Here is a 24,519-nt window from a genome sequence, read left to right on the forward strand (position 1 = left end):
GTACGTTGTCCCCTAGTGTAAAAGCATAGTTGTTTTAGGATTTATTGGCCAGCTACACAGGAAAAAGGACAGAAGTTTAAATAAATCAAACTGGATTAGGGAGAAAGAGAAAACAGTTACTTTGTGAATGTTATTATTTGGGAGCCTACAATTAAAAGATAAAGAAGTGCTGAGGAAAAAAAAAACAGGTAAAAATATTTTAAACATTTTTTTCCTAAGGATTCAGAAATAGAGGGAGCAGAACAATGAAATACCAAGTTAAGTTACAGATGTAACAAAACCACAGGCTCTGATCAGAGTCTGAATCAGCTTCACATTTGCAATCAATTTCAGACTTAATGCTGCTGATGACAACTTGAGATTTCATCCACAAATGCCTAAACAATATGTACTAACTTGTGCAATGGGGACAGATCTGCACATGTACTTTTAGCCATGTTTGGTTGAAAGTCGGTGGCAAGTAAAAATGGAAATTCAGTTTCAAACACAGCAAGACGTCAAAAGCACAGTTCAGGGTGGGGATCAGGATTCAAATCTGCACTCTCCAGTTCCACTGTGAAATATGCAAACCCAACCAGTTCCCAGTTTTTATCAACTTCTCCCAGCTATTACTCTATGCACCACAATACTCTTACAGTCTCATCGTCTCCACACATCATCCATTACATTTTAGAGCAAACTCTACCCAGCTACATCACGGAGCTGACTGACTTTATCCCACACTCTCTTGGTTCACTCCTTCACCACTTTGCAGTCTTTGTCTGGCATGAATCAGACTCAACTACACCCATGGGGCCTGGGGTGCAACATAAAAATAGAGCCTACCTCTTCCAGCTGTACCAGGAACGTGACATTGTGTCCTTGCTCGGCTGTCAGTTTGCCATCAGATGTGATTATACGAAGGCCCTGGGGGGCTTTGCCAGGACACTGCTGTGGTTTTGCTGTGTACCGTTCTCTCACACCATCCGTGCAGTTATTAGAAACAACTTTCCGGTATCTGAAAAGGAAAAGACAAATCTGCGGGAGATGCTGACAGGGAGCATAACAGGGTTAACTGGGAACAAGGAGGCATTTTTGAGATTTCTTTAGACTAAGGAGATTGGAAGGAAACAGATTCCCAAATATATTTTAGCATTTGTCTCAGCCAAGCATTCCTCATGTGCCTAGTGTATAAGTAGTTAATACTGTCGTTAATGGCATGTAATGTTTTCCTGCATAGCACACCTATATACCACATATTAATAAATTGTCTAAAACATAAAATTATATGACGATCTATGTTACATGTTAAAAAACTATGAAGTTATAAATAAATGATGTACACATACAGTATGGAATTGTATTCAATTATTATACTGTTAGGCATAGTTTAACAGCTTTTCTCACATGCTCTCCACTTCTCATCAGTTGTGAGGCAACTCTCTAAAGATGCAACCCTCGAGAGCTACAAAAATAAGAGAGTTGAAGAAAAAAAGCAAATTCTGTCTACCTTTGAGTGTACAAAATGCCAAAACACAGCTTGGGTTCCTTTGTTTGTTTTAATCACTTGCATCAGAAATAAAGCTTGAGGTCAGTATCTTAACTTAAACTATGTCCTTCATTGACTTCCAAGACAGCCAAAGAATAATCAGCATTCGGGCTAGCTACCCATCTATTACTTCAGTTCACATATACATTAGTTTCACCTCTTTCCTTTAATTTTTTTCCCACCATTTCTGCCTCACCTGATCCTACATTATTTCAAGAGGAGTCTTTTCAGAGACTTTAATGATTTGGCCTTTGCCTTATAGTTTCCCCCCCAAGTTTCTTTAAGGCATCATTTTTCAGAGAAAGGTCTAGACCATACATGGTGGAGATCTGGAGTGCCAGACTGTGCACCCTAACAAAGTCAGCGAAGAAGAGGTCCCAAAGGCTTCAGCCAGCTTTGAGACACCTATAGTAATGCAATCTGTAGTTGTCATTGGGTTAAATTCCATATGGGTGCTCTAGCTAAATAAAGTCCGGTGTGCCACTTACCCAGTGCTGTTGAGATAACTTTGTCCAAGGCTACAGTCTTTCGATAAGGAAGATGGGTTATACCAAAATGCTGGCAAACACTGCCCGTTGCTGTGACGTTCATATCCATAATCACTGTTTTAGCATTAAAAGAAAGAGTCACATAAAAAACCAAAAGAACAAATACAGGTATTAGCTCATGCTCTCTACTATTGATACAAGTTTTGATTTTCCTCAAGCTGTTTACTGTTTCTGATTTCTTACTGATAAACAGATTCTTCATCCTACTTTTTTTTGGCAGGTAGAGTTACCTTGCATATATCCCAGTATAAACAAGCAGAACCAGACCAGGTAGTTTATGAGTTATTGCATTAAGTGTTCTCCATCCACAGTCCAACAGTGCTTCTCAGGTTCAACTCTAGACTCAAATATAATAAAAGCTAGAGATCTAAGCTAAGTTCAATCACTGCTGCCTCAATCATATCTTAGAAAACTGAAGTGCTAAACAGTTAATTGTATTTGGAAACTATATCATATGAGCTGTAACAGAAAATTTAAAGCCCTGAGAGAGGTCTCAGCTGAAGGCATAAACAGCATACTTGGTAATGGAAAAGAATGCCGAGATCTTCAATTCTATTTTTGTTTGGAAGAGGAAATGCTACGAAAAATCATGTGTTAGAAACAATGAGTCAAACTGTAATCTTTTGTCCCAATTTGGGTTTAGTTATGACTAAATTTGCTTTGGTTCCACTAAACAACAGTTCAAATTGGTTTTGATTCCAGGTAAACAAAGACTTTATAAAAATTGTTATTGTGGAACAAATAAACAAACAAAAAACCTCCTTGATCAGTATTCCATTCACGTGTGGTTTTACTCTCCAGCCATTGAGTAATGAGGACTGTTTGGTTGGAAAATCCTTATTACTCCTAAGTTTTCTCCCTAGCCCATAATGGAGATGCTAATGGGATGTCATTTCTGAGAACTGCTATACGAGTCCACCACCTCCATTCCAATATTCCAGTTGCAACATGATCCGTGATCTTAAAATGGCACTTCTTTGCAAAGCACTTTTTTTGCTTATTATCTTTAGTGTCTTGGAATCGTAGGTAGCCTCATATTCTAAGAAAAGAGGATTAGGGCAGCATTAGATTATGTGCTTAAAGACTTATCTCTGTATATGCAAAGAAGCAGAGAGAAAAAACAGGAGGCGGAGGAACCCCAATAACCTGATCGGAGCCAGTGGAGCCCCTGCCCCAGCTCCTCGCAGGGCTGTCCCAGAACAGCCATCACGGCCAGGGTGAGACCTACCCGGTCATCACCAGGAGAGGCACTCCCCGCTTCACTTTGCAGATCACTGCGAGGGGTTACTGCACACAGGGGGACACGGCTCATTATGGCATGCCACGAAAGAGCATCTGGCATCTCCATTTCTATTTTCCTGGGTGAGGGGCTATCTGTTCTGTGTGTGTGTGCGTGTGGTGGTCTAAGTCTCAGCAACTGGACTCAGACCATGAGTCGCAGGGGTTCATGTGCCCGCACTGCCAGGAACTGCACTGACCGGGCTGTGGGCATACTGTGCAGGTAAGCACCGAGCCAGACAAGCCAGTGAGTAAGATAAAAGACTTGGGAGCTAGGTGCTGAGGTGGTCATAAGTCTGGGCTGGACATTGGGTCCATGAATTGGTTATCGGAAAGACCAAGAGGTCTGGGGACTGACTACTGGTATAAAGCCATATAGGTCTGGACCTGCTCGTGAGACCTATTACACGTATGCATGTGTGTGCATGAGGCAACTGGGGAGACAAGGCATCCAGGGGCCAGACACTGGACAGACCTGGGTTTCTAAGACCAAGTACTGGTGGGATCAATATCGTATGTATGTTTTTAGCACACATATTTTCCACAAGTAGGATTTCATCTTGATTAACCAGAGAGGGGAACAGGATGAGGCAACTGGTGTTTGTGCTAGTGCTGTTTTCTGTTTGTGCTAATCTGTGTCACCAGATGTGTACATATGCACATATGTACTCTGCATACAATGCATATGTGTGCCTACCAGGAAAAAATGCTCAACCTTGCTACTGCTTGGGTGAGGGGACATGGAGCTGCAGAAGCCTCACCTCTATCAGGCTACTGGATTCAGCACGTTCTAATAGGCAGCAGTGCAATCAATGATATTTGTAGAATAATATTAACAACAACAAGAATTGTTAACATAATGAAGACTTTTTTCTAATGTTTTATTCTTTCTGGACCAAAGCATGATGGCTTAAAACAAAAATTTAATGCATCACTATTAAACAATTTTAAGAAGTCTGGTACTGATGTAAAATATGAGACAAAGGAAAAAAAAGGAGAGCATATTTTTCAATTTATTTTTGTTATATTTCTTAAACTTGTTATCAAAAGCAGGACATTGAGAAGAACTTTGTCACCACTTTTTACTCCTGCCTGCAACTTTTCCTTCTGAATCAAGAAAATAAAATGTTTTGAGGTAATCTAAAAAAGGAGAAATTAAAAAGATGACATTAAGCAAAAGAAAATTAAAGCTGCATATCACTTGGGAAAACTCCTAAACATCTATTAGACTGCATGACTGTTCCAAAGGAACATTTTGGCAGCTGTGGTACTTGGGATATCTACAAGTAATTGAGAACATACTCTAGGAAACAGCAATGAAGGAGATGACCTAAATGGTCTTTTCCTCAGTTTTTTGATTGGATTTTCATCAATCTATTTACTCAGATGCTAGTGACTGAATATTGCTTAATTGCTTTGGAAGCATCAGCCAGCCTATTCTCACCCTGCCATGTGCTTCTCTAATCATCCTTGTTGGAATAAGAACACTATAGCTGCAGAATACACTTTATAATGAAGAATAACATTATTCTGATTTGCTTAGAGAAAACAAATATTTACATACAAGTGGGACTCCTATATTTTTGTAATTCATTTGTCAACACTCTGCAGCACTGTATTCCTAAGTTATCGTGTGTCACTAATTAAAAAGCTGTAACACTGTACACACACAATGTCCTGTAATCAGTTAGGTGAAAACAAAGCAAAATAATACAGTGAAATCTGCCTCAGAGGGGATCAGTACCCACAGTCCAATTTGATGCAGTAGTATCAGTCTGAGATTTCCTACTATATGGGTGTCTAGACTCATGCCATAATTTTGGTTCCTATTAGTACCTGCACATCTGGACAAGCTAAGCTTGACTTAACTAGGTTTGACTTATACCTGGACCATATTTCTCAAAGTCAGGAGAATGAAACCATAGTATTTTCCACAGCAGAAATAGTTCTAAGCACAGAAGTTTCACAGTGTTGTTTTCAGGCTTGCAAATCGCCTGGCTCATTAAGGCCCTACAGAAATATCATCCCAGTAAATGACATGAATTGCTGTTCCGCATCTCTCTACAGATGCACCAGCCGCTCGTTCACCTCCACAGTCTTGGAATCTAATGAATTCCTTGGCTACAGGCTGGTGCATGCAGAACACTGATGCTGACAACAAATTGCTGCCTACAATTTGGCACAACAGGCTTTGTAGCAATCAACAAGCATTAGCATCAATAAGATTGCCATAGCGCAAGCCAGTATAGCAAAATCTGGACAGAGGGATGGCATCAGCTTTAGACTGCAATCAGCTAGCCGAGTCATTGCCTGGTAACTGGGAATTAGAATTTGCATACATTGATGATATTTTGTGCCTGCCTGAAAAGAACTCAGGTGAAATATATAATATACCTATCAAAAGAGTGGAGCATTTAGCAGCAGGGATTGTTTTATCAGCAGCCTATCTTGTGGCTCTAACTGATGATGGTTTTACCCTGGCCACTTTTACTGGTTTAAACCAGAATCCTATCTGTCTTAGTCAATAGGATTTCAAGTCCTTCTCTGTGTTAGAGACAGATATGAATTCATTCCAGAAGTTCTGTATCCCTGCTCAAAGCTCATGGTAAATCTAAGATTATTTGCAGCACAGGTAATAATCAAAAGAAAAGAAATCCCTTCAGGAAATTTGTAGTTTGAATACAGACCTGAAAAACATACTGTCAGGGAGGAACTGTAAATGCATGTGAAATTATTAAAATCCCATTGTTTTAAGATATAGAAAAAAAACCAGTAAAGTCAGATGAGTGATAGCCACGCTTATACCTCCTAAAAATGAAGAGATGACTTAACATGTAACCACAGGACTTCCTCAACACTAACAGCTTCACCTTAAGGCCAACTATGCCAGCAACTGAAAATGCTACTTGTGGTTTTGTATGCTGTGCTTTGCAAACTTTTCAGACATTAAATGGGGTAGAATTGAGGTATCTGTGATTATAGTCACCTTTGTTCTGCAGTTTCCAAAAGCCCTTGTGGAAAAAAAAAAAACTGTGGCCACAGCTGTGGAAAAGTCTCACCATCTTTTTATTCACTTAATACCATTGTCTAATATTGAACTATGATGCAAGGGTAGATTTGTGTTAAAGGGGAGCTGTGCTTGCTTCCCAGTTCTACAGGATCTGACATGGGATTTATCTCAGAGAAGGATGGATTTGGCTGCAGTTTGAATTATGGCTCTATGAAGGCATATGATTATAATTGCATCACAGTATTTGGAGTCAAGCTATACCAGCTTATGTTAATAGGGAACCTAAAATCCCCAGAATCTTTCCAGTAAATCCATGCCTGGTAGATATCTAGGCCCCTAAAGATGCAGAGATGCACCGTGGACTTTGCATAGTGAGTCTGCATTTTCCACTAGCATTCAAAATGAACTAAAAATTCATTCAAAATTACTACTTGTTAGCCAATCAAGCCTACCTCAATGACAAAGCAAAGTTAGTTAACCCAAGGGTGCAAATGTATGTGTATTTCAGAACTTGCACCTGCATGATTGCCTGAACCAATGAGTGGTAACACAAGAAGCCAACAGAGTCTAAATCACATTCAGAATCTGCCTTCTGCCTCCCTGCAGTTTGTCAGGACAGTTTCTCATGACGCAGGACTCTGATGTTTTAGCATAAGTACTAAACCTATCAGGCAGGTCTGTAATTTAAGTGCCAGACAATAAAAAAGAGCTAGCCAGACCCTTGCTGATATCATCAGCGAAATAAATGGACCTGAGTCTCAATTGCACTAAGGCTCCTTTGTGCCTCTCTGGCTACCCAAAGCCACTAGCACCAGTACCAACAGGCTCCTACTTCCCACGAACGTGTGAGGTATGGGAATACTGATAGAAGAAGCCCTCAGTATTAATGCCAGTGGGTTCAGAGGGAGGACTGACAGTGAGACACTTAACTCCAAGTTTCTATTAAAGGACCTGGGAGACAGGTAGCTGAAGGATGAACACCACCAAAGATTTCCATCTGTGTCCAGGAGGTGTTTCCACTGAAGAGATATTGCCGTAATAATGCTCAAACGGCAGGAAGGAACACAATGTAAGGAAACCAGGTAAATTAATGCTTTAATAACACACCAGTATAACGGTGTCATCCATTTACCCAAATCAATTAAATGAAGAAGGACATTCTCGTTTCTAGGCCGTTGCTAGGACAGATTTGCCTAGGGCTTCTGCGCATTTCCATTCCCCCCTATTCCTGAAGCACTATTGCCCTCTGGCTGTGAGCCTCAGCCCCTGCACGGAGAACGAATGCTTACTGCTTCAGCCCTCTGTCCCCACTAGTTTTGGTTCTAGCCCATGATAAAAGATGTCTACTGTCAGAAGAGTTCAGGTTCCCGCGGCTAGAGGAACTACAGTCATTTCTAATGTCACTTAGTTTTGTTGCTGTGTAAAACAATAAACAAATGTGCCCTTTTCTCTGAGAAAGAACTACCATGGGCTGAATACAGATTGGAAAGGAACCTGGAGTTCTATGACCAGGAGAAAAAAACATTATAAAATCTTTATGTCTTTTATAACTGGCATTTTTTTCCCCTGAACTGATAAAGAAGCACTTGCAGGATTAACAGCAATAATACTTTTTTTTTTCACTTTACCTGACCACACAGATACATTTTTTTACTCCAAGCTCTGACAAGCTTAGATAATAAAATTTTCCCCATACAAATTCAGCATTTGAACAGCAAAGAAAGTCCTACTCTGATTGGGGCAGGGATTGTTGTCTTTTTTAATTCTGTATACAAGACGGGGTCCTGTAACCGTTGATGTTAATATAAAAAGCTGCCCAGTTTATTTCAAGATTGCAAAATCAAGTGCAGTCAGCTAAGGGGCTTCTCCCTGCCTTGGGAATACATGTCCCCTTTAATCTCCTTCAGTTAAGAGCCCTGCCCAGCAAAAAAGAGAAACAGAGAATTCAAAAGCACTGCTGAAATGTCATGAATGAGGATGATGAAAGTGCTCCTTCCTTTTGCAGGAAGGTCCCCACAGAGGACGTCCTTTCACAGGAAGAATTCACTCACCAATTTTCCTCCAAATGTCTCTTTGGACCAACTTCTGCAGGGTGCAGAGAGAACTGGAGGGGATCACAACAGTCTCTAACCCAAAACTGATTCTGTCAGAAGGAGGAAGGCCCTCCTAGGTCAGGAGGGCTTTCTATCAGTCAGCTCAGCACAGAGACCTCCAGTATTTTTAAGGGTATTTTTCTCAGGCTACTTTTAACAAGATGACTTTCGCCAAGTCCTAATTCTGCCTCTTCCAACAGATTTGAGGGGGGCTTGTTGGTACGTGTAAACTGTGAGCATCTGTTGTGCATCCCCAACCACCCAAGCTTTCTTTTAGAGATTCTCTCACAACTCAGCAGACCTTTTGGAGAAAGTTTCCTCGAAGTGAACATAAAAGACATAAAAGCATGTTTCCCCAGCAAATGTCACTGTGGTACTTTCGTTCTGTACCTAGCAACAAAGTTTTGTAGTAGCAAACCACACAGTCAATTTTAATGAAATAAAAACATACATTCACAGAGAGAGAGAAGTTCTGGAAGGAAAGCGTATTTTTATCAGAAGTGTTTCATGAGTGCGTGTCCCTTATGAGTGTAAGGGATTTAACAACTAACGGACTGACCGCGAGTCAATCCCATCAGTTACTTTCTTGGGCCTGGGCATGAGCTTGGCACAGTTTTGTAACTGCACACTCTACAAGAGGGTCAAAATCCTCAGGGAATTTCCTTCCTATTCATGTTTTTGTCTGGTTGGCTGCTATCTTTTTTACATTACTAGAGATACATTAAATGGTTGAAATCCAGGACCTCTGGGCACCTAAATGATGAACTACACACAGAACTGAGGTATCTTCTCCCTAACAAAGAGTCACTGGAAAATTGGGAAATCATCGGGAAACCATATTCAGAGAATCAGTGGCCAAGTATGCTCATAATTTTTATTGTTTGGTGCAAGAGGTTTTACTTTTTTTGACACATGGAAAAGCCTCCTGTGATTCTGTGATTTTATATAGAAAAATTGATATAACTACAGTTATGTGAGGGTGAGAAGGGAAACACTGTAAATTTCCATGGTCCTGGAGTGAACTCACATAGCAAGAAACAAAATATTTATGAGATGAACCTCTTCAGGGTGCATGCTACAGACTTTGGGTTTAATTAATAACATGGCATAGATCTAGCTGGGTGAGGCACAAAGGGGGTTTATTGGCACTGCCAAAGAGCCACCATTTCTCTCTTCTGAGATATTCAGGACTGTCTCAGACTTGGAGAAAACAGGTGACAGAGAGATTTCAATAATGTGGTTCCCTGACTTTTTTGTGCAAATTGCTGTGAGTCAGCAGGAATCTTGAAATGAAACTAGAAGCTGAACATTTTATTATGCCGTTCATAATTCACCAATGGACACTATTTCCCATAGCATACAGCAGAGGAGAAAATGAAGGCAATGCCTGTTGGATACTATCAAACATGATGGTCCAAGATATAACAAATGACCCAGGAATTCCCTTGATACTTGATTTCCAGAAGCTGAAGGCCTACTTTGCATATGCCTATATTTACTTTTACACATATATACATCTGTGCGTGTGTGCTTGTATGAAGAACTTACTTTATTTTTTACACACATTACATATGCCTTACATACTACTTTCACAGCCACCCCTGGTCATTGCTGAGGTTACATGTACTAAATGGACCTTTCATCTTAATGCTGCACAGAGCTCAGATGTGACCTGGAAAATGGTCTGTTCAGCATCAGTTTTGTGGGAGACTTAGCAGACTACAGACATCTATTCCACCTCTCCTTCTTTTGACATACCTGCACTATCACGCAGCAACCTATGGCTACTTCTATGTTTATTAATTTACACTCTCTGCAAGCCTATAGCCTCTCTAGTGAGCTCTGCATAGGTGTGGTAGAGAGCGTACAGTTCTTGTCCCCATTGCTCACCAATCAAAGTCTGCCTCTGTACACACGCATGGCTCCGAGGTCATAGCCCCAGCGTATTTTCCTTGCATGCATTTCTTCTCTGACTTGCGCTTCCTGTAGATCCTTTTTGCTCCCATGATGCAAGCTTCTCCCTGGAAACAAAACCAAAAATATCTTTCTCTAACACCCACCAGGCTATTTGTATCACCCAGTTTTTCCAAGCCTGTGCAATGGGAGCTGTGACTCAAGGGAAGAGGATGAGAAGTCAAATGCCCTGTCAGTACACTGGAGCTAATTAAAGCTACTGAAGCTTTAACTGAAACTAAACCAGCTTTTCCAATACACACTAAGAAATGATCTGAGGTTACTTACGTATCTGATTCAGCTCTGAATTTGTTCCAAAGCCAATAAGCAATTGATCCAGGCCCATTTCTCATTTATAGATTAGGTTTCACAGCAACTGAAAACACAGTCTGATCCCTCTGCAATCTGAGACACAGAGCAGGTCTATTTCTTTGGTCTGATCTCTTTGGCAATATTTTGTTAAGTAGAAACTAGTAATCTGTGCATATGTAAATACTTTCCACGGACTATGAGTTCCAGTTTTACAGGGTTTGACTTGTTATGTGGATGCTAAAACATCTTTGTTTTTTCACTCCTATCTTCAGCACCCTGCTAAATATTTCTGTCTACGGAACAAGGTTCAGCCTTGTAATCTCAATGGAAAGCAAATCAAATTTGCTGGAAGAACTAAAAATAGTTCTGCAAGCTCCAAAGCCAACATCCTCAAAGATATACTGCAAAATCCTTGGCATTTTTGCTTATGCAAGCACAAGAAAGTAAAGAACAAAATACAGTGGGGTCTCACTTGTTACCTTTTATGCTGTGAAAATCGCTGTAGGAAAGAGAAACTTTTCATAGCTTTGATTTGCCCATGAAACAGAAGGGCCCAAATGGCAACTGGTGTAAAATGCTGTGCCTCCTTGAATTTCAAGGAAGCTGTACTGATTTTCAACATCTAAAGATCTAAGTCATAACCGGTATTTTTAGTGTAGAGTTCTGCCTTGTGTGAGCAGCTAGTCTGAGTCAAGCTACTTTCATTTCATATTCATTATTAAATTCTTGCCCAGCAAGATATATACAGAAAGACAACCTTTGATGATATAAATGGGTGCTTCGCTTTAGACTTCAGTGGATCCTGTGGTGTTTATATAACCACAGAATTTGGGCCATATTTTATTCTAACCTGATATAACACAGGCTGTTGTGTCAAACTTGGCAGAGCTGGGAAGGTGCCCCAAGGCAGGCGCAGGCACTGTGCGGAGCACGTTACCTTGCTGGGCACTTAAGCAATGATTCTGGGAGTGATGCAGCAGCTGCAATCAGGATGCAAGGGACAGGGCATGGGAGCACAGCGAACTGGGGAATAAAGCACCCAACACCCACAGCAGAAGTACCATTACTGAGAGAGGATGAAACCAAGTGAGTAAGAAATAAGGCTAAGAGGGCAGGAGTATGGAGAAACAAGTGTGAAAGTAACTAGAAGGGTCTTAAGACACTGGCTCTGAGGACACAGAAAAATGAAGGAAGAGAAAGGAGGTAACGACGGGGAAATTGGATGGGAGATGTAAGAGTGAAGTTCGGGCCTCTCTCAGTGACAGTGCTTCTGCTGTTCTTGCATTCTTCAATTCTGAATAAGTCTGAGCTAATTGCCTGCATGGAGAATGAAACCCAAAAGGCAGCTGTTCATCCTCTGGGGCTCACAGTGCGCAATCCGAGGCTAACACACCTATGTTACAAAACAGACCCATCCAGTAAGGGACAATCTGATACACCAAACTAACAGGAAAAGACATTGGATCATGCTGATCTTTAACTACTTCAGGTCAGATCCCAGCCTCCTTGCTTCTCACCTGGCTATGGAGTTGCCAAGGCCTGTAGTCCTCTTCCACACACCTCCGATCAAAAATGGACTTGTAGTCTACTTTCACCAGCTGCCACTCTGAGCGGTGGCTGAAATGTCCAAACACTCTACAGAATACAGCAGAAAGAGCATACAGTAAAAGGTAGCACCAGATGGAGTCTGGTAGTTACAGAGGTAGTCACCTACGAATTTCCAACAGAGATTAATTGTTTTAGGAGTGCCGGTCCTACTGATTTTCACTTGATTGACATACTGAAAGTGAAACTTAGGCTGCTAAGTATCTACAACTCTCTTAAAAACTGCACGTAGCTTTTATTCTGTGGATCAAGAGCCTCCCACTTACGTCAATCCCCAAAATGACTATACAGAGAAGACTTGACGTGGGGCTGGAGACAGTTATACCTATAGGAGTTTGATATCTCAATTATAAGCTTTGGGAATCCCTTCCACACAAATTAAAATCAGAACCTGAAGGGAACATTCTTCATACATCTTTATTAACTCAGGTTAGTTTCCAAGCCACATACTCTGTTTATTACATGTCAGTCCATTTTTTTACTGACCAAAACTGAATTTTCCTCCTGTTTTTGCAAATCTGATCTCATGTAAAATGTCACAGTTTCTGGCAGGTTGAATTCAGATTTATGCACTATGCAGAACTGGGCATACCACATTGAAACTAATCATAATTTTTCATGAGTCAGCCTCCAGGCAACATTTTGTCTTTCATTTTTACAAAAGAATGTCTTCATTTTTCTGTGTTTCAGTTTAAAAAAAAGAAAGTAGCAGCAAAAACACAGTTATAAAAATACCCCACCATTTTTCTTTCAAATATTCATCTGTCAAGAGCCACTCTACTTTAAACCACATTCAGTTTGAGGAGTCAGTTTTCATGCTTATAAGCTAAGTGATAATGTTTTTGCAGCTTGCAAGGAACCATGTTGTCATTCCCTCAATCATATCACAAATAAACATTGATGATTTAGCAACAGAAGACTGCATACTCCTGCCTTCAGATAGTACTTGGTTTGGTCCCGAACCAGAAATGCTATTATGTAACGAACAACCCTCATAAGATATTTATGGTGCAGTTTCCATCAACAGTAGCACGATGGCATGCTCACTTACGTCATGATGAGAGTTTCCTCTCCAGGTTCCCCTAAAACTCCATCTACAAAGAGTGGGAGGGATGTGAAACTGTACTTGCTCCAAGATCTCCCTTCATCAAAACTTAACCTAGTGGAGAAAGCAGAATTAGTGTCTTCTTTCCTTACTCTCCTCCTACTTTACTTGAAGAGACTCTCTAGTCCACTACAGCTGCTATGGAGAAGTGAGAAGCAGCTCCTGTTCTTGGATACTGCATGTTTAGTCCTTTAAATAACTATTTTTGGGGGAAGCATCATAAATCAGAGCATTGGTCAAGCTTGTTTGGCATTATACCACTAACCCATGGCCAGTACTTAAGTGGTAGAAACTAATAAAGTTATGTTAGAGATTGATGTTTTAAGGGCAAAATGTAGCCTAGGGCTAGGATTTTTTAAAAATAAACAAGTGATTTTGACCATCTTATTTTTGGGTTCCCAACATAAGACATTTTAAGGAGGTTAGATTTCTAGAGCACAAGAGCTTTGCCTCTTCTGACCAGCAGTTTTCCCTGTGGTGGGTCTAAGTGAAAGTTTGGAACCACTCACCACTTCTTAAGACTTGCATCTGTGTGTTTCAGATATTGATATGACACTGACTGTAGTGGAAGCAAATCATGGAAAACAGCACAAAACTATATTCTACCTACCACACAAACTCAAGAGTGCTACCTAGTGGGGACACCTTTATTTTATTGGCTATATAACCCTGAATCTATTCAACAAAATTCTCGTTCGTAAGTGCTGCCTGCCACAGAGAAGACAAGTTCATCAATAATTTGGAAAATAAAGAGTACTTTGGTAACTTAATAAGAGATAAAGTCATAATCCAGATATGTATTACATAAATAACCAAACTCAAGAAGCCAAGTTGTGGTAAACCAGGAAAGCTGTGGAATTACATTGATGATATCTCAGATCTGTCCAAGCTGAAACTACGTAAACTGGAACTGCCAGGATTTCTTAGCTCTATCTGAGTGAATGTTTGCCAGTGTCTTAACTGATATTTTCTAGATTGTAGCTACAGAAGACTCTGGATGGAGCCTAACTGCCTACTTCCTGGCATCTGAAAAGAGGGACGGCAGACATTTAGCACAGAGTCATTACCAGAGATGTCTGATAGGCAGAGACGTGTGTTTCATGGCAACCAGTACTCCACCTTGATCCAGGTACAGAACACTGTGCTCTTCCTCAAAGATCTGGAATAAAAAAAAAGCATATATTTAAATCTATTTTCCTTAGTATCAAGAAAACATCATAGTTCTTTAAGTATGATCATGACAGAGGATAGGTATGTTTTAAGGAAGTTACGGAGTAGAGGAAGACATTCTGTACCGAGACAGTTCCTGGTTGGGTTTTTTTCTTGTTTGGCAGGTTTGGGGGTTTTTTAGTTTTTCCAGGTCCTTGGAAAATGCATTCTGCCTCTGCTTGACAGAAAGTTAGAAACATGAATTTTTGCAAGGATTAACAAGTTCCCTCCTTTTGATGACAGATTTTTGTTTAAAGAAGAACTTCACGTGTTTGCATGTATCTGGCCCTATCTCACATAAGTGATGGAGATGGAAAAATGAGGGCTGATCAAACACTGTAAAATAATTAGATTCTTGGAATATCAAAAAAGATTTTCTTTTCCTGTGTCTTTTTTTGTATTGGGTCTCTGCAAACATCTGCTCTCTAGTTTATATAGCAGCATCTGTCAGTGTGGGAAAGTTACTCTTTCTCTGCATGACTTGATATCCCATCCAGAAAAGAGGAATAATAGAACTTCCCGTTCTGAGGATAAACACATTAAAGGGTAGCAATGCTTTGTAAACAGATGGGATGCCACTAAATATTAGGAACTTGATTTAACTTCATCATCCAGTCTTTTTCCACAATTAATGGAGAGAGAGGTAGCTTTGGAACAAGATGAACTGAATTCTGTCTTTTTCTCCATTAGGTTAAGAGCAAGGCAAAATAATTCAATCATATGAACACTGAACTTTGGACAACTGAACTTAGGTGAAATGAGTCCCACATGGAGTGAGGGAAAGTAGGCCAGTGCAACTGCTGATTCTTGGGAAAGTATAATCGTGGATGAAGAGAAAAATGGTTTGAGCGGTACAAGGCATGTACAACAGTAAAAGGGAACACATTCTCTCTTCTTAGTATTCATATTTTAATCTGTTCTCCTTGCTACGGGGTTAAACTGAAGTCAAACTTTGAGTAGAATTATAAAAATAATTTTTGGTTATATGAAGTCTAACTACATATTCAGTCTTTTTCTTTGAGCATCTCTCTATCTCTCAGAAGGGAAGAGAAATTCACCCTTTTGTAAAGATTTGCAAAAAGCTACTCTGAACCAAAAGAAACAAAAACCCAGTGACAGTTTGAATCTACTTTTATGACAATTTCCTATGAATAGTATTGAAACCTGTGATCCTGTCATTTACCTTTCTCCAAGTGTTCCCAGCATCAGAAGAAACAAACATGCTGATGTCATTGTCTGATAGTTCAGCACCTATATTACCTGTAAGACGAGCATTGATTAGTGATGCAACACTCTAAGAAACAGTAGAATTAGCAAATCAGGGGAGTAAATGTATTTATTTACCTTTTGCAATTATAGAACTTCTAGTTTTGGGAAGAGAAAGAGGGGGAAAGGAAAGGAAAGACTTTCAGTTTGAAGAAAATAAATATAAAAGATCCAATCCATACAGCTCTACACACTTCCATATGCAAAGGAAATGCCCTGATTTTAATCTTATGTTCACGGGAGTAGAGGACTAGAAGTGATCTCCTTGGTCTTGAAGGCCAGTTTCCTTAAAAAACATATGACAAGTTAAAGGTCCATAAGGACTTCTGATTGATAGCCTTCCTTCCTTCCTAATACTGGTGGTGTGACACCCCACAAGTCCCTCAACACCCTCCACACCCACCAAAAACTCAAGATTTTGTCAGTGTTTGCAAAGCATACACAGGCAATCTTTAAATGTTTCATACCTGAAGCTACAATAATACTGGGGGCAGTGTCTCGGCTGGCGATGTTTCCTGAGGTATAGGGATTCTCTGAGACCTTCAGGTGAAGATGAAGGGAGCAATAGGGCTATGGAGAAAGGGGAAATAAAAGTGAAAAGCAGACACAACATGAAATGCATGCTCGTATTTCTACAGGGTTAGAAATATACAGTGTCTTTACGTATAACTTCCTAATCGCTGCATTCAGCCACCCTTAAAAAGACAGGGCCACTGTCCTGGTTCTGTTGTGAGAGAGGGATCATTTTCTGACACAACCCATTCTCACCAGGAAACTGATAGACTAGGCTGAAACCCTCTCACAAGGACAAGATCTTTAGGGCTGTACCCACAAAGGAGGCAACCAGGCTTGCAAGGGCAGGTAACGGTAAGGACTACCTAGCTCCCCTGGCTCCCAGCTCTCTTAAGAAGCAAGAAAGGCTGCAGATATGATGAAGTGACTCTCAGAGCAGCAGTGTCCAAGCTATCTCTGCAACGAGAAGCAATATTACCCTATCAAAGTGGTGCTGAGTCACCACTAATTAGCCATGAGAAACAACGTAATTCAGACAGTGCCATACTACTTCTTGACTCTGAGTATTTTTGACACATGACTCTGTTCTGCACTGCACCAAGCAGAAATACCAGGACTGGAAAGTGTTAGTTTAAAAGTTGTTTAAAACAATGCTTCATTGCCCCTTCTGGATGTGACCTCTGAGATTTCAATACAAACACATCATGGAAACCTCACCTGTTATTGATTTTGTATGTCAGGTACTCAGATAAGACAGGAGTGGTACAGAATAAATCAGCTGAGCAAGAAGGTAAGACAGAGAGGCAGATTTCCAAAGTTGCCATTACAATTCCCTCCAAAACTGTAGTGTGATAATTTCTGAAAATTTCTGATAATTTTTGCCTTCTCTTGGTTTTTATTTTCAGTATTTTTTCTTCCAAACCTCATGAAAAGCCCTTCATGAAACATGCTAAGGGAAGTGAGGCGGAAAAATACTGGCGAGAAAACCTGAAGCAAACTGACCCAATAGAGGGGGACATCACACAGGAACACAAATACAGCAAAGCCCATGCTTCAGCTTGCATGGCTCTGGAAGATGAGCAAGAGAAGCTATACAGAAGGAACTTCAGGCTCTAAGGTGGCAGGTCTTTCTGTCTAATATCAGCTGCCTAAAGGCTAGGTCTGCAGCCCCAAAAGTTTTGTAGGCTTCCTCTGCAGAAAACCTAGCTCCACAGGTCACTGGAGGAAGATCACTTATCCATCCCATCTCAAAGTAGGTGTTTATGACTCTGAAATGAAAATCCCCCTGTGGAGAATGGCAGGGGGTTTTGGCAAAGGCACATAAGGGTGGTGAGGAGGGATGGGAGCTCTCACTTATGTGAGACAGGAAAAGGGGACATGGGCTGTGCAGAAGGGAACACAACCTGCCAAGGGGAATGTACTGAGCAGCCTAACTCTAACTGACAGGCTTGCGAGGGCAGCCGCTGGAGGAGCCTGGGGGCACAAGGAGGGAGTGGAAACCAAATCGAGCTGACATGCATGCAGGAAGTGGAAAAGCACTGCAAGAGCATGAATTCTTTCCTTTTACATTTTTATACGTTGTGAAAAGACTAAATACAGAACATATTTTTTTAAACTAACATAATCCAAACCCACTTCAGCATTTTGAAGACGGTAGCTAATGGCAGCAACTCAGCCAATTCCCTACTCTGACAGATTAGACCTCGTTAGACTCAAATCTTTGTGTTAGCAGAGGTTTTCTTTCAAATTTGTCTCATTTCACAGATAGAGTACACAGAAATGGAATAAATATCTGAAATATTAAAAGCCAGGTCACCTGTCTAAATGGTATTTAAGTGACTTCATATTGGTTGGAGTGCAGTAATGTCTCTAGTGACAACTGCATATAGTGTAAAAACCAACCTCTCCACTCTAGCCAAACACCTAAAGTTACTGCCCCGGCCATCTCGCATCCTTACCATGGCAACATTCTCTTCTCCATCCCTGATGTACACTTTCTCCATCTGTATCCTTATATAGTTCATCGACAAATATTTTTCCAGACTGGTTTGTGTTCCTCCTCTATCTCCCACAGCTTAACTCGTATACAGACATCTCAGCTTTGTTTTTTTAGAATTTCTGTCAATTGTCTCTATCCTTCTTGTTACCAACAGGATACTGAAATCATTATTGCCATCAGAATCACCAAATTTGGGGTTCCCTGTCATTGCCTAGTACCCAGCTGTGCTAGCTGCTGCACAGACACCAAGGGAAAGACAACCATTGCCATGGAGCATTTACAACCTAGGTAGAAGATAAAGCATGAATGACATGGTTCATTGCTCTGTTCACTGCCATAGTTCTTACAATCATGCTGGAGTTCATGACTTGCTTCCTAATATTTTCAAGGCAGCACTTTCATGCTTCCCTCTCAGGAGGCTCATCAGTCCTTAGTAAAATTTCTCATAAATACCCACAAACCCACTTCTTGGCTGTTCTGCAAAGCCCACCTGAACTGCCTCCAGTGGCATGACACATACAAAACAGCTCTTAGCGGCTGCCCCTGATCAGGAGTGGGGCAAAGTATTATAACACAAGGATGACGCTAAACATCATTCACAAACCTGGGGGTAATCACCGTATTTGCTCACCTGCAATAGCAAGGAGCAATGAAAAGAGATAAATACTTCCAGGAGAGGTATTCAAAACACCTCACTTAGATGCTTAAATTATTCTGTAGCAGATGGCATGAATGTCCCCTCTCACGAGAAAAGGGTCTTTGTCCTGAAATCCCTATAATCCACATAGACAAGACAAACAAAATGTGGGAGGGAATAAACAGATGTCTGGGGAAGGCAGGCATAGAGAAAATAAATAACTTGCCCAAGGAAATGGGAGATAGGCTTAAAAATTGAATCAAGATTCTCCTGAGATTCAGCCCTGTGTTTTAACCACCAGACCATCCTTGAAAGCTAATTGATTAACTCTCCTAGACAGATGCCCATAACTTGCAAGATAGATAGAATTACTCCTCAGTTAACCACTTCACAGCACAAGATAAGTATCAAACAAAACCAGCATCTTTGGGATATAATACCTTGGCAGCTATTTTATGAAGATTAACTGTATTCAGCTTAGAAAACAAGTGGTATAAACAAGAAAAATAAAACCTTGGGATTAGATGGAATTTCATTGCTTTCCTCCATGTTCATTATTCAGTACCATCTCACAAAAAATGCAAAGAAATTCTTTGAGTTGCTTTGAGAAAAAAACACCTCAAGCGTACTGTCAGTAGAGAGATGGTTCCGTCTGGCTCGCCTTGTGTTTCAAGCAGATTCCCTCTTAACCTTCTTAGCTGCCAACTTAGCTGCTATGTACCCATTTCTGCATTAACTCTCCCTTAGTTTAGGTTGAAAGACCAGATGCACAGAGGACACAGCATTGCACTTGCAGGCCAGGGACCATCCTGTCACTCTGGGAAAGGGTAGATCCCATTCTGCCAACAAGCTGGAACATACATCATTGCTGTGCCCCAAGCTATTGCTAGAGACAATTATGCTGAAAACCAGCAGCGTGAAAGCATTAGTATCTGCCATGGAGTAAGGATGGGAGCTAAGCTAGATGTACAATAGACTATTAAGAATTCATTTAGCTATGCCAAAGAAAAGCAGGATCATGCCAGGAACAGTAATATGTAGAAGGAAAAGGAGCAACTGACCTAAGGAGGTAAAACTTCTGGTGATGCAGGGGTACACAGAATGTGGCTAAAGAGGCGAGTGAAGTTTGTGAACAGTTTAAATACTACAGCTATGTCACATTGGCAAGGAACAGAATTGCCTCAGAGCAGGGGACAATTCATTTTCTCCACGTTTTCCCTCAGCAGAATGCCCTTATGGATCCCTGACATATTTCCAGACATGTACATTTCCAGTGCTTTTGCTTTGAAAATCTGCCTACCACTTCCAACGTCTGTGGTCTCTTTTCTATCATTTCTTGAATGCTTGCATTCCATATTCTGCCTTCATCTTCCCCCACCATTAAGTGTGAAGCTCAAATCAGATTTTTAAATAGCTTGTCTCTCTCTTGCAGGATTGCTATTTTACTTTGTTGGTTTGGTGCATTTTCTGTACCGCTATCCTCCCTTTCTCTTGCAGGCAGACCGCCTGTTCCTGTAGAAGACCTAACAAGTCAGTTTAGTTCAGATTTCATCTATTTGCTTTCTTGCAAATTTGCAAGTTGACCACCTGAGACCCTGTATGCTCAGCTGATGATCTGTGCTCTGCTGCCATTCTTGTAGCTTGTGACAACCTAAGCATGAAGGAGTACTCAGACAGCTCAGACAATGAAATAAACCTCTTGCCTGTTTTACCTGATGTAAAAGGGAAGAGGAAAAATAAACATGGCTAAACATTCCTCTGGTCTTATCACAGGGAAGGGCTGACTAAGTTCCTTTCCGTTCTCCTTCTGGAAGGGCAAAGACTGAGCTACACAGTTTAAGTTCATTGAGCATTTGTCCCTTACCACCCTGAAATCATGGACCAATTTCTACGGATGCCCACAGATCTGAGATGCCCACCCCAGCCCAATTCACAGTCCATTTAAGAAGTGGTTGCTTTTCAGTGCGAACAGGATGACAAGCCTACATCGAGCTTGCACAGGTGGAAGCAATTCTCAGAGCAAGTACATGGTTGCATAGAGAGCAAAATAAAAATGAACCAGTATTTAAATAGTGGTTTGTGCACAGTGGAGCTACAAGGATGTAAATGCAAACCACAGAGAAACAAGAACTTCTCTGGGTCAGTTATCACCGTGTCCCTACAAGTGCCCACACTTCTGCCCCTGCTTATGACCCCTTGCCTGGCTTGTTCAAGTTTACCACCCTCAAGGGAATTCCAGCTTGTCCAGGCATATCTGGTCTAATTTTAAATGAAATGAATTGTGTTCTCAGGTGCCCATGAGTATAGTAGTAGATACAGTATGGATGGGAAGGCTTAAGGGAGCCATAATCCCCTCTCTCCATAAGAACCATCCAGTCCTGGTTTCTACACAGTCATATGACTACTTCCACTATATCGTGGATAACTACAGTGGCAGCATACCCTTGCATATAAAATACACAGTTCCTGCAAACGACTGTTCCATAAGGACCCCACAGAGCAGTACCTCTGGCTCATTTATAACCACAACAGCAAGTCAGATCTCTCTTGATCAGTGCACAACAATACCAAGAAAGACCTTGTCTCAGAACTCAAACTTAAAATTTATGGAAAAATAATGTTTACTTTGATTATTTTACTTGTCCACATGGTTTTTATTTCTTCTGCCTTGCCAGCCCCCTAAATTATTACACTATCTTATCATATAATAAAAATCTTGGGTTTCTGATAAAATTAGACATAATTTGGAAAAGTCAAGGTATGGGTTTTTTACCGAATATGTTCACTTGAGTTAAAACTAGATTACAGTCTATTTGAAACACAAAGGCTTCTACACATAGCTCCTTCCAAAAAAATTCAACTGTTTTATGTCTGCAAAGTTTTCTGAATGCCATCTTTTTGGTTTTCATCACATAGAAAGATTTAATTAAAAAATGCCCTTAGTTACAATTTTTAAAAACTTGGAAGAAGAAAACAAACCCAAACAAATTTAGTCACGCTCTGATATAACTCTTCTGTTTGGCCCCCAGTCCTCCCTATTTTATTTTTTTTTTCCAAACTGGACAGAAAATGAAAGGCTTGCATTTTGGCTTAATCAAAAAATCAACTATTTGAATTCAATATCAAGTTATTTATTCTTTGCTTTTGCAATAATGCATGGCGTTCAGTTAAGAGATTAGTGCAGCATTCAGATACTTACCACAATGTACAAAATATAATACTGATTAAGATTCTAAAAAACTTACAGCCTCAAAATGGGAAACAACATTTTTTTTCTCATGGGAAACAACATGCAGGTACCAGACATCAGGAGGAAGAGCAGTCTAAATAATGCCCCTGATTCTGCCTGTAACTATGTTAGAATTTGCATAATATAAAAGCTATTGGGAATCCCAAAGGCTGGGGTTCTGAGTATTATCCCACTACCATGTATGGATTATATTGGTTGAAAAATATGTTGAGATCAGTCTAAGCTTTCTAATTTGACAGAGATCTCCAATTCTATTCACACTGCTTGTATTTCACTTTCACCCTTGGAAACTGTTTGCATATAATGATGATTAAAGACTTATCTATATGTTGAACTATATCACTAAGTACAGAGATAGATACAATATACACCCAACACATAGCTACACATATATTTGGATGAATGTGTCGATTCTCACTTCTAAGCTCAAAGAGAAAATGATAAATATTAATACTGCCAACAGAGCAGCCTGAAAGAAATCAGAGCTCTCCTTCCCTTTGAGCCTGTCTCAAGTTATTAGGTCCCTGAAAGTTTCCGAGCTACAATAGCTCACTCCTCCCATCTAGCGTCCAGAGAATCAACTGCGCAGAAACGGCATCCAGCTTCACCTGCTGTTTAAGGGGAGACCATTAGTTGTGCAGAAGGAAGCTGATCTACGATGCTTCCTTTTGTTCCAGAAATTAAATTAAATTAAGCTAAATTACGATGCCAGCTCTTGCAATACCACCTGGCAGCCCAAGCCTGATGTACTGCACTTTTAATATGCAGTATTCCCTCCAAGAGATACACCGCATGGAGAGACGAGCTGCGTTCTCCTTCTTGTGTTACCTGGTAGAAAAAGATTGTTCTGGGATGTTACCACCCCCCAAATTCCCCTCCAGGTACTTACCAGGAGACAGTGAACGGGGTTTCCTCTCAGATCAGTGTCTGGAGCCTGCAACAAACTCCAGTCTCTCCCTTTATTGTAGGTGATGAAAGTTTTCACTTGGTTGTCAATCTTCTTATTAGCCAAGAACATTCCCTTTATCCCTGCTACCTAGGAAAAATTGACATGGCTGAAAAATAGATCAAGCCAATACAGGTTCTGTGCACGTGTCTCTCTTGCCCTGTCAAACCCAACAGGGAGCCGGTGACTGTGTCAGTGTGGTAGATGTCAGGGCAAGAATTGCCAAGGAGCATGAAAGGAAGGGAAATTGAGGTGCTGGGGACAAGATAAGACCATCACAGGTGGAAAGGTGACAAATGGAAAAGCAAGCTTATGTTTCAGAATAAGCACAGGAACATGGTAAGATATCAATGGCACTATCCGTAAAGTGACAACCTCTCAACTGTGTAGGCATCCTTTCCCCTGAAAGACAAAATATGCACAGGGCAATTATTTGCCTCTTGCACTCCAGTAGCAGGAAACAGCAGAAATTATGGTCTTGCAAAGAAAATCATAACACACACATAAACTTGCAGTGCAGTGCTTGTATTCTCATACAGCCTAAGACATTTCATCTAAGGATCCCAATGTGTTTCATAATCATCAGTGTTTCAACAGGATAACTTGGGCCACAGAGGTATTTTTATTATGGTTTCGTGTTTTGAGGAAACCAAAGCACTGGTGACTCAAACAAGGCCACCCAGAATGCTAGTTATAGAGCTAGCAATGAGATTCTCATTCTTTTATTTTTCCTGGTGTTTTACCCAACAGCTTTCCTCCATAGACCTGCAGGAGGGTTTTGTAAAGATGTGATGCTAACAGACTCACATTGGAACCAAGCCCAAAAGTGTCTTATTGGGGAGAAAAAAAAGTCAACCTCAAACCACAACTCACACTGCAGTATGTTCCCATCTTCTCAGCGCACTGAAAATCAATAGCCCAATAGCTGCTGCAGCTTGCGAATGAATTTGTTAGGCTGTCATTCTGCAATGTGAGTGCTGCAATAAAAAGTGAAGTCGGGAGAAGGAGGGGGAAAGTGAGAAACTTTTTGGTTTACAGCAAGTCTGTTCAGTCAGCCACCCATCTCTTCTTATGATGTAGAACTAGTACACAGAATCATTCATCAAAACTTTTTATTCATAAAAATTACTTAAATGGCATCATGTGGCAAATGGTTACACAGCAGATTCAGAGTTTGTTCCAGCTCAACTGATTTAATTATGTGGCTGGACTTGGATGCTACAGCTCCCAGTGAATAGGACCTTACTGCACTTTTAGTCACATGCTG

At 40.6% G+C, this 24,519-nt stretch overlaps 1 protein-coding gene across 4 annotated transcripts in view; it reads right to left on the reverse strand.

Annotated features, from left to right (window-relative positions):
* The window catches only part of SORCS1 (sortilin related VPS10 domain containing receptor 1), a 308,841-nt gene that overhangs the window by 40,891 nt on the left and 243,431 nt on the right, over positions 1 to 24,519 (reverse strand). For all 4 annotated transcript variants that reach the window (XM_069796931.1, XM_069796930.1, XM_069796929.1 and 1 more), the window contains exons 10-18: positions 23,196 to 23,342; positions 16,375 to 16,477; positions 15,825 to 15,901; positions 14,500 to 14,591; positions 13,379 to 13,486; positions 12,240 to 12,357; positions 10,348 to 10,478; positions 2,017 to 2,130; positions 826 to 997 (exon numbers count right to left, since the gene is read on the reverse strand). In XM_069796931.1, coding sequence (XP_069653032.1) covers positions 826 to 997; positions 2,017 to 2,130; positions 10,348 to 10,478; positions 12,240 to 12,357; positions 13,379 to 13,486; positions 14,500 to 14,591; positions 15,825 to 15,901; positions 16,375 to 16,477; positions 23,196 to 23,342 — 1,062 coding nt within the window. The remainder of the gene's footprint in view (positions 1 to 825; positions 998 to 2,016; positions 2,131 to 10,347; positions 10,479 to 12,239; positions 12,358 to 13,378; positions 13,487 to 14,499; positions 14,592 to 15,824; positions 15,902 to 16,374; positions 16,478 to 23,195; positions 23,343 to 24,519) is intronic.

Source organism: Haliaeetus albicilla, chromosome 11 (assembly GCF_947461875.1).
Source record: "Haliaeetus albicilla chromosome 11, bHalAlb1.1, whole genome shotgun sequence".
NCBI classification, from domain to species: Eukaryota; Metazoa; Chordata; class Aves; order Accipitriformes; family Accipitridae; genus Haliaeetus; species Haliaeetus albicilla.